The sequence below is a fragment of the Salvelinus alpinus genome, chromosome 1 (assembly GCF_045679555.1).
Source record: "Salvelinus alpinus chromosome 1, SLU_Salpinus.1, whole genome shotgun sequence".
Lineage (NCBI taxonomy): Eukaryota > Metazoa > Chordata > Actinopteri > Salmoniformes > Salmonidae > Salvelinus > Salvelinus alpinus.
In genome coordinates this window covers 35,369,997-35,380,802 of record NC_092086.1, presented here as the reverse complement: position 1 = coordinate 35,380,802, position 10,806 = coordinate 35,369,997, and the positions used below count along the sequence as shown (strand labels likewise).

Genomic DNA, 10,806 nt, shown 5'->3' with positions numbered 1-10,806 from the left:
GGCAAGGGCTATTTTTACCTTTCTGCTGAGATGGCCTCACCTCTGTGGCTGTGTGAGTGCTGGGGAGTGGAGGAGGGTATCTGGGGTGTCACGGAGGCTGTGTGAATGATGCAGATTCCCCCTCTATCTGTCTGCCTAGTAGGCCCTAGGCGTGTGTTTACGTGTGTCTTTTATTGTAACAGTGCTGAAGTGTGGGGTGACTGGGTGGTCAAGGCTGGAGAGCTCCCCCACAGGGACTACCACTGAGGGGGCACAATAGGGGCCAGGAGAGGGAGGAGTGTGTGTATCATACATGTACTACAATGTATGAAACACACACATTATATTTTGTATGAAACACACACACACACACACACACACACACACACACACACACACACACACACACACACACACACACACACACACACACACACACACACACACACACACACACACACACACACACACACACACACCAAGCGGACAGAGCAAAGGAGCAGAGGGACAGGATTGATGATGATGGTAGTAGGAAGCCATATAATTATGAATTAAGACGCTCTGATGCACATAATAATTAGCTAAGAGCTAGTTAGCTAACGATCAGATTCTACAATGGCCAGGATTATGAGCCATCAAGGAAACGAACCCCTCCAGGAGACACTTATCAAACACTGATGACACACTATCAGTAACAAGGAGCTTTCAAGGGAGGCTGGATACTGTACTACAAACCTCTTCACTTCAATGTAGGGCCCTCACATCACAAACTATAAGTTAAGGGGAAGTGAACACTACAGAAACATTCCTGCTTGTAGTTTGTTGTTGCCATGGCAAACTCACTAATGTAGTTTCACTTCCTGTGAATGGCCGGCTTTTTGCTATGAAACATCCAAAATGGTGGTTGTACAGTACTGCACCATACTGCTATCCATGTGATCTGCAGTTTGCATTATCATACGGCTCACTAAGTCTACGGTATACCTAAGCAGCTCTTCACATGTTTTAAGTAATCTGCCCAGCCCTGACTGAAACCACCCACCTCTGTTCTCAATGTCTGCCACTGGTGCCCAGAACCAGTGGTCATGAACAACCGTTGATTTCTCAGCATGAACTCACCCTCCTCACCTCCTCAACATAGAATAACCTTGTTGGTCGTCTTCCAATCATGGTGGGCGTACAGGACCAGTCGCTAACCAAACAACCCTGAGTGGGAGTGAGAGCATGACTCGTATAGAAACAACGTCTCCTTTCTCTCGCCTTTCTTTGATTGTTTTGTTTGTTTGAAGGCCTTGGATTGAAGACAAGAAAAATAATCAACCCACCCACAGTTATATCTGCATGTGGTTGAGAAGAGAGCTTACTCAGAGCAAGGCAGAGGCAGGGAGTCTTGTACTCCTGTTGGTACGAGGCTGAGGTTTAATACACCACCGTACTCAGATCCCATCACCCTGCAGGCCAACCCATGAATAAATCATTAGCACTTAAAGACACCTTTTCATTTTCAGCTTGAAAGAGACCCACACAGCATTAGAATGAATGCACATGGAAAGATTGTAGGGAAACTCTAGTCCATTATTGACACAAGGTAGTTTGATTTTAAATAGTTTTTTATTAATATGTGCTGATACAGGGTCGCGCTGACCTGCGATGACGCAAACGCTCACAGAAAACCACCACCCCTTTGGCCCAGATAGACAGACAGCTGTCAAAGCAATGACGTGAGAAAAGAATCACACATCAGTCCTCAAATAAAAAAAGAACAAAACTGAATCAAGGTTTTACATCAACCTGTCTTTAGGAAGGATTCAGCAGTACAGAATAAATGAATGGAGAAAAACCCATCATAGTCAAATCTAAGAGAAGTACTCTAAATGGAGATGTACACATTATCATCACCCCAATGGCACACGATCAGTACCCAGTCCTCAAAGTTCCTACTGATGATGAACCTCCCAAACTGAGCCCTTCCATCCATACACCCAGCAACAGTTCTACCAGTCGTCACTCATCTCTTACCAACACTTCTCTGCCTTAGACTGTCTACCTGTCTGCTCATTCCTAATGTCTAATACTGTCTGGCTGGGTCTGACCAATGAACATACTGACCTGCTACTAACAGCATCACAGCCCCTCCTACAGTATAGAGCCCAGAACACCTCATGCACATTTCCCAGACCCTGCCCTTGTACACTTACAGCCATGCAGAACACTCACCAATAGACCTTGATAGGTGGCTGGCCACATAGACCAGCATCTCTAGCCTACAGTGACCAGTCAGCCTCGTGGGGAGTATGTGTGTCCCATGGAGCTGCTCACTACAGAGATGGTTCATCAGTGTCCCATAGCGTTAGTCATCCACACATGCAGAGTTTCAGACACAGTTTAGATCAGAGTCACACAGTCAGAGGAGCCAGAGTACTGGGATGTGTGTTCAGAAATAGAAAAACATGCCTACAAAAATGAATAGGTCAACGTCAGCCTGCTCCTAGCTCCTACGGTTACGTGGATCGACTTTGAACATGTAAACGGTAAATCCCTTATGGTCTTTTATGATCTCTAGCGCCACTTCACTGTACACAGTAGTTTAAACTACCTAACCTGACTGGACATGTATGTGTGTTACTATGCGTGTAGTATGTGTGTGTGTGTGTGTGTGTGTGTGTGTGTGTGTGTGTGTGTGTGTGTGTGTGTGTGTGTGTGTGTGTGTGTGTGTGTGTGTGTGTGTGTGTGTGTGTGTGTTGTCTTTTGATTTTGGACCAGAGGTTCCGGGTGTAGAGTACCCAGCCTACCCTACCCAGAAATCCATCTGTTGTAGTCCCACCCTGTGTATAAAAGATGGCCGCCGCTTTGAGCCATAACTCAGTTCCATGGACGGACAGTTACCCAACACAAAAATAAACAGCACAATCCTTGTCACTGCATTTGTGTAATCATACTCCTACATATTCTTAAAACTATGATATATGTACTGTATATAGTCATGTGGACACGTAACAAGAGACCAATAACAAAATAGTACTAATTTATTATTCTCTATAGGAAAGCCTGTTGCATTCCTTATCACTCTGAAAATCTCCCTTGTCCAGTAGATGTGGCAGTTGATTCCTATTATATCTCAATAATTTCACTACACAGACAGAGACCTCTGTGTTACTGTTACAATGGGTTTGTGAGGCCAGTGGAGTTGATCTAATGCGCCTGGTTAGTTGATCAACTGGAACCTCCTGACTCCTCACCACGGCAACAGTAAGGCATCTAGAACAATAAATCACATCCTTATCTCTGCTTCCTGTATAACCTTGCACGAACACACAGCCACACTGACACTCTTCCCCCCACACACACTCTGTTCCTGGCCAACTGTGACATCACATGTCCTGACACCGCTCCCTTTATGGCAGTTCCCTGGGGATAGACTACATGACCCAGTGCTCCTCCTCTCCTCTCCTCCGCTCCGCTGCAGAGGAACCACTGACATGTTTTCACACTAATGCAGAGGTCACAGGATATGGGCATCACAAATCTGGGAGAGAAACAGTCCATCTGAGAAGGTCAGCAGCAGGGCAACGTTACTGTCAGATCACAGGGTCCTCCGCTGTCTATTGGAACACTGAGAGATGACTGTTCTACCGGGGTAGAGCTGCAGGGGCCGCAGACTGAAGGGACAGACTGACTCCAACTCTATCCTATAAGAACCTTCAATCCACCTGCCCGCACACATGGAGGTAGGGGCTAGATGCACGTGCAGGGAGTGGTGGGCTGGAAGTGGGTGAGAGAGTGAGGGGGAGGGAGAGAGAGAGAAAGTGTGTTTGTGTGTGTGTATAGAGGTCTCTCCCTCTGTGGTCTCAGCCCAGTAAATGATTAGCCAGTGTTATTATCCTAATCAGAGGTAACATAGGGATTTAGATGGGGGTGAAACTCCCATTGAGCAGGACTCTGGGTCCTACAGTGCTTTCTGCTGTATAATCACTAGCATTACCACAATACAGTGCGGCTCCACTGTTTATTGAGATATCAATCTGGTGTAAACAAAGCTTTAGACAAACAAATGAACTCCAAACAAAACTCCGGGATTAATGCTGGGCTAAAAGAGAGCCCATTGGTGGAATAAGATGGGATGGAGTGAGAGAGGTGAGGGAAGAGAGAGAGAGAGAGAGAGAGAGAGAGAGAGAGAGAGAGAGAGAGCGAGAGAGAGAGAGAGAGAGAGAGAGAGAAAGAGAGAGAGAAAGAGAGAGAGAAAGAGAGAGAGAGAGAGAGAGAGAGAGAGAGAGAGAGAGAGAGAGAATGAGAGAGAGAGAGAGAATGAGAGAGAATGAGAGAGAGAGAGAGAGAGAGAGAGAGAGAGAGAGAGAGAGAGAGAGAGAGAGAGAGAGAGAGAGAGAGAGAGAGAGAGAGAGAGAGAGAGAGAGAGCCTACACAGGAGATGGTGATGCAGGTTCTTCCCGTCCTGGTGAGTCTGTCGGTACACAGTGTCTGTCCCTGTGAGGTTACCAGCTAAAGGTAAACTTTGTAGATCACATCAATAAAGGTGTAGGAGGTGATGATGATAATGATGGCGGTCAGTGTAGGGCATTAAATCACTTTTCTTTATTCCTTCTAATCAAAATACATTCAATTGTCCATTGCTGACCGGTCAATGCTCCTATTGAATTAACTATGAGCTGCAAGGCCAATGTTTAATTAATATTTCCAGTAACAAGCAAAAGAAAATGTGCATAATTATCGGATCATTCTGTAAACACAGACATACACAGCGGTCCAGTGGTAGGCATATAGTAACACTACCCAACCAGGCAGTTTCCAATGTTAAACCAAGTCAGACACACCAGCACAGTATTGCACACATGCCTCCTGTAGAATACCTGGGATGCTGATGACAGGGCCTCCTATCTGATTCTGAACTAAGAGAGATTCCTCTACCAAGAAGAAATGGAGGAAAAACCGAATGTATTCTTAATTCTATCCCGGCTCTCAATCCTTCTCTTTCTCCCCCAAGAGCCACAACTAAAGTCAATGTGCCCTTTAGGACTCTTTAGGAAGAAGTGGGACACCCAGGCCCTAACCAAATGTCACCCTGAAGTGGACGCTGGAGAATCCATCCACTTGCCTAAATGTACTGCAAATTTAAATGGGCTTATTTCAGCATTCGCATTGCACAGCTCAGCTATGTACAGACAGAGATCTTGAAAAAAAAAAAAAAAAAGTATGAATAAATGAACATAGAAATAAATATTCCAAATACATAAATAAATATAGAGATAAATAAAGCATTAGAAAAATACATAAATAAAGAGCTTTTTAAGGTTGGGACAGACTTTAGGGGGAAGGAACCTCATGAATACGTCTCTGGTTTGATGGATGGTTTCTCTATGGAATCGCTTTCATACGGCAACGCAACATTCTGACATTCTGGTCCGATTGGTCAACTCGGCCTGTCATTCTGACTGGATGGTCCCATTGGTCAACTCTGCCTGTCATTCTGACTGGATGGTCCCATTGGTCAACTCGGCCTGTCATTCTGACTGGGTGGTCCCATTGGTCAACTCGGCCTGTCATTCTGACTGGGTGGTCCCATTGGTCAACTCTGCCTGTCATTCTGACTGGGTGGTCCCATTGGTCAACTCTGCCTGTCATTCTGACTGGGTGGTCCCATTGGTCAACTCTGCCTGTCATTCTGACTGGATGGTCCCATTGGTCAACTCTGCCTGTCATTCTGACTGGGTGGTCCCATTGGTCAACTCTGCCTGTCATTCTGACTGGATGGTCCCATTGGTCAACTCTGCCTGTCATTCTGACTGGGTGGTCCCATTGGTCAACTCTGCCTGTCATTCTGACTGGATGGTCCCATTGGTCAACTCTGCCTGTCATTCTGACTGGATGGTCCCATTGGTCAACTCTGCCTGTCATTCTGACTGGGTGGTCCCATTGGTCAACTCTGCCTGTCATTCTGACTGCACTGTCTGTGTCTGAAATGGCACCCTATTCCCTACATAGTGGACAACTTTTGCCCTGGTGAAAAGTTGTGCACTATGGTTACATTTTGAACACAGCATGCATCTTTGTTCCAAGTTCTGTCTTTGTTCGCATAGGGCTCTGGTCAATAGTAGTTCACTACATAGGGCTCTGGTCAATAGTAGTTCACTACATAGGGCTCTGGTCAATAGTAGTTCACTACATAGGGCTCTGGTCAATAGTAGTTCACTCCATAGGGCTCTGGTCAATAGTAGTTCACTACATAGGGCTCTGGTCAGTAGTAGTTCACTACATAGGGCTCTGGTCAATAGTAGGTCACTCCATAGGGCTCTGGTCAATAGTAGTTCACTCCATAGGGAGGCCCTGGTCAGTAGTAGTTCACTCCATAGGGAGGCCCTGGTCAGTAGTAGTTCACTACATAGGGAGGCCCTGGTCAGTAGTAGTTCACTCCATAGGGAGGCCCTGGTCAGTAGTAGTTCACTCCATAGGGAGGCCCTGGTCAGTAGTAGTTCACTCCATAGGGAGGCCCTGGTCAGTAGTAGTTCACTACATAGGGAGGCCCTGGTCAGTAGTAGTTCACTCCATAGGGAGGCCCTGGTCAGTACTAGTTCACTCCATAGGGAGGCCCTGGTCAGTAGTAGTTCACTACATAGGGAGGCCCTGGTCAGTAGTAGTTCACTCCATAGGGAGGCCCTGGTCAGTACTAGTTCACTACATAGGGAGGCCCTGGTCAGTAGTAGTTCACTCCATAGGGAGGCCCTGGTCAGTAGTAGTTCACTCCATAGGGAGGCCCTGGTCAGTAGTAGTTCACTCCATAGGGAGGCCCTGGTCAATAGTAGTTCACTCCATAGGGAGGCCCTGGTCAATAGTAGTTCACTCCATAGGGAGGCCCTGGTCAGTAGTAGTTCACTCCATAGGGAGGCCCTGGTCAATGGTAGTTCACTCCATAGGGAGGCCCTGGTCAATAGTAGTTCACTCCATAGGGAGGCCCTGGTCAATAGTAGTTCACTCCATAGGGAGGCCCTGGTCAATAGTAGTTCACTCCATAGGGAGGCCCTGGTCAATAGTAGTTCACTCCATAGGGAGGCCCTGGTCAATAGTAGTTCACTACATAGGGAGGCCCTGGTCAATAGTAGTTCACTCCATAGGGAGGCCCTGGTCAATAGTAGTTCACTCCATAGGGAGGCCCTGGTCAGTAGTAGTTCACTCCATAGGGAGGCCCTGGTCAGTAGTAGTTCACTCCATAGGGAGGCCCTGGTCAATAGTAGTTCACTCCACAGGGAGGCCCTGGTCAGTACTGCACTACATATGAAATAGGGTGCCATTTCGAACAAACCCTGTCATTGTTCCTTGCTCAAGATCCTGTGAGGCAGCCTGAAGTGTCGCAGTTTTACGTTGGTACCTGAACCCTCAGGAACAGCCACACAGACGCAGCTGGCTACCCTTGTCTTTGAGATGGAAGCTAATAGAATAAAAGGCTTTCTCCTAGATATATAATTACTGTCCCCTTCCTCTGATGTGCATTCAATTCACCCAACAAAAATAGCTTTTTGAATGTACACACTTACAAAATTCCCACGAATATGGTACATATGCTTGAGCATATCACACACCCACATGTACACACACACTCTCCTGCACATGTACGCACACACAAACTCTCTCGCACACACACGCTCTCTTTCTCACACACACGCTCTCTTTCTCACACACACTTACACACTTACACACTTACACACACACACACACACACACACACACACACACACACACACACACACACACACACACACACACACACACACACACACACACACACACACACACACACACACAGTGAATTCATTGTCACATTAGGCTCTGGAATAATGCTGAAACTATTTGTTAGAAACAGCAAAATGAAAGACATTTTGATAGAAAACAAATGCTATCTGACATGCTAAAACCCATCATATTAAAATTATATCATTTAGTTATATCTAGGATATAACCTTTCAAACAATACATTACTGACCAAAATCACATTATGGCTGCTGTCCTTGAACCACAATGCATTGGAACGCCCGTGATGAGGCACAGTATGACATGTTATTATGACATCTATCCCCCCTCCCCCCGCCCACACTGAGCACTTCCTGTCTGGGAATGTCAAAGGTCAAACATTAACAACATGTAATGGATTATATTACATAAAATTGTGCCAGAACTTTTTTTTAAACGTTTTTATTTGTATGCAAAATCTACCACCCATCATACTCTTTCTCTCTCTCTGTTTTTCTGTTCGAGAGATTTTCACTGAATGGCACAGCACTAGTTATGACTCAAGAGAACGACAGTGAGAGAGCAAGATAAAGAATGACGGGCAGAGAGATAGAGTGCATCATTCAGGTCACAAACTCCAAAACATTTTCTTTTTTTCTTTTGTTGTTTTGTTGCAGTACAAGAAGTCAGTTTTGAGTATTTCTTACTTTTTTGTTGCTTTTCTTCATCTGGTTTCTCTATTTACACGGTATGAGTAGAGTAAGTACTGTAGTTTGTGTGGTTCATATGTACAGGGTTAGACTTGCGTAACGGCTGAAGTGGTTCCAACATTTAGAGTCCATTCTGTCACAACCACACACAGGTGACGTGTACACATCCATTGAAGAGGGCATCCATTCTTAAAGGGTGCACAATCTGTCCCTTAATAACCCTCCGAGTGATGCAACAGAAAGTCACCAAGATAACATATTCTTCTCCAAAGTTAGTAAAGCAGTCTTTTACTTTTCAAATGTCTGAAGAAAATAACAAAAAAGCCACACAAAAAAAAAAGTCCTTGTCCGTTCCTCGAGTCCTAAAGATCTACCTCTTGACCCCTGACCCCTCAAACAGCCTTCCTGTCCTGTGCTGTACTTCCTACTTCCTCAGTCTCTCCTCTAGTTCTGTACATAAGAGTCAGTTCATAGCAAGATAAAATAAAGGCAACTACTCTTAGGCAGCTCCAACTACCTTGTCTGAACAATTGTTCTGGCTTCTTTTTACTCAGATGGAGGGTTGTGTCTGATGTTCAGAAACAAGCACTTCTGTGAGTGAGTGAGTGAGTGAGCGTGTGTGTGTGTGTGTGTGTGTATGTCTGTGTGTGTGCGAATGCTCCAGTTTCTGTTCTGGCTGGGAAAATGTATTTTTGGCAACACTGAAGTAGCTTTCAGAATTTTTTTTCCTATGGTATAATAGGCTACTACAGTATATCCCCTGTCTCCACAGCTAACTACACCGAGCAAATGATGAGTGAATAAAAAGAGAGATGGAACATGAAAAAGGGAAAGAGAAAAGGAAACTAGAAAATGAGAACCATTTCTCTAGAGGAATGTTTGTAGAAATTCAGTAAAATTAAATAAAATTGACTTTGAACAAAGTTAAGTTGAGAAATATCTGTAGCTCTGTAAGGTATAAGGGGTTTGTTGGATTGGTACATTCAGAGTGCTGGACTTGGCATCTGTCTGCTGCGTGCCAAGAGAAAGGGGGATGTTGAAGAGAGAGAAGGAGAGAGCGGGTGAATGTTCCAGAGAAGAACAACTCAGCCATCATTCATCTCCACCAGACAGCGGAGGTTCTCTAGGATAAGACTGTTGCCGTGGAGACAGCTAAAACTCTCCTTAAATGTAAATTTGTTCGCTCATCTTTCAATACAAATAAAGAGGGAAAAAAAGGCAACCAATCAAGCAGGAAGTGGAGAGGAGCGAGAGAAAGAGAGAGAGGCGGGTTCTGAGGAGGCAACCAGCCAGCCTTCATCCTCATCCTCATCATCTTGGTCCCCGTCCGCATCCTCCCGGTTCCAGTCACAGGCTGGTGACCAGCTGCATCTGTCCATCTCCCTCGCTGTGGGTGGGCTCCTGGCCGGGATGCCCCTCCCCCTCCCTACTGGGCCTCCTGGGGGGCGGGGCCTGGTAGAAGGTCTGCATGGGTGCTCCTCGAGACCCCAGGGCGGGCCTCCCAGAGCTGTAATAGAGCTCCTCAGGGGGCTGGGCCGAGCGGGGCACCACCTCCAGGGGCTCGGGGCTACTGTCTGGGTAGGGCGAGTCTCGTAGGTTGGTGATGCTGGTGTACAGGGAGTCCCTGGCGGGAGAGTCGGGCCCCTGTCCCCCAGACCCCTGGCCTCCGGCGCTGTGCCCACTGTGGCCGCTGTGGCCCAGGCTCTCTGTGAGGTCGGCCGTGTAGCTCTCTGACTCCTCGGGGTCAGACTGGTAAAGGACAGACTGGGCTCTCTGCAGCAGCAGCGGCTCCTCCAGGGCTTTGTAGAGCAGCTCCACGTCCTGCGGCGTCCTCTGGCGCCCGCCTTCTCTGGACAGGAAGTCCTCATCGTCGTCCAGGCTGATGCTCGGCTCTGGCACAGCTACTCCCGTGCCTCGGCCTACTCCGCCGTGAGGAGGGCCCCTCGCCAGACTACCACAGACCCTATCCCCGCCCCCAGCTCCTCCCCCACGCAGGTTGTTGTGCACCAGCTCAGAGATGATCATCTTCTCGAAGGCAGCTGCGTCAGACAGGTTGCGCCGTATTCCGTCACCGCCCAGGGTCTCAGACCCGCGGGGGTTGAGGAGGGGAGGGGGGGTGTCTGCACACCCCATGCCCCCGCCCAGGAAGTCACAGCTGCCCCCGCCGCCGCCCACCGGCCCCACGCTGCGGAGGGAGTAGCTGTTGTTGAAGTTACCATTGAGGGGCAGGGTGTCCATACCACATGGTTCACGGGCCTTACACAGAGTGTTCTCTGTACAAACACACAGCACACACATAGGGGTTATTAAATATAATTATGACTTAAACATTATTATTTGGAGAAAATATAATATTTGTGTAAACACTATAATACACACT

The 10,806-nt window shown here is 47.0% G+C and overlaps 1 protein-coding gene across 4 annotated transcripts in view; it reads right to left on the bottom strand.

Moving 5' to 3' along the window:
• Positions 1 to 1,571: 1,571 nt before the first annotated feature.
• LOC139574180 (adhesion G protein-coupled receptor L1-like) overlaps positions 1,572 to 10,806 on the bottom strand; it is a 222,293-nt gene continuing 213,058 nt past the window's right edge. For all 4 annotated transcript variants that reach the window (XM_071398510.1, XM_071398519.1, XM_071398529.1 and 1 more), the window contains one exon: positions 1,572 to 10,699. In XM_071398510.1, the coding sequence (XP_071254611.1) occupies positions 9,774 to 10,699 (926 nt within the window). In that variant the 3' untranslated portion in view covers positions 1,572 to 9,773. The remainder of the gene's footprint in view (positions 10,700 to 10,806) is intronic.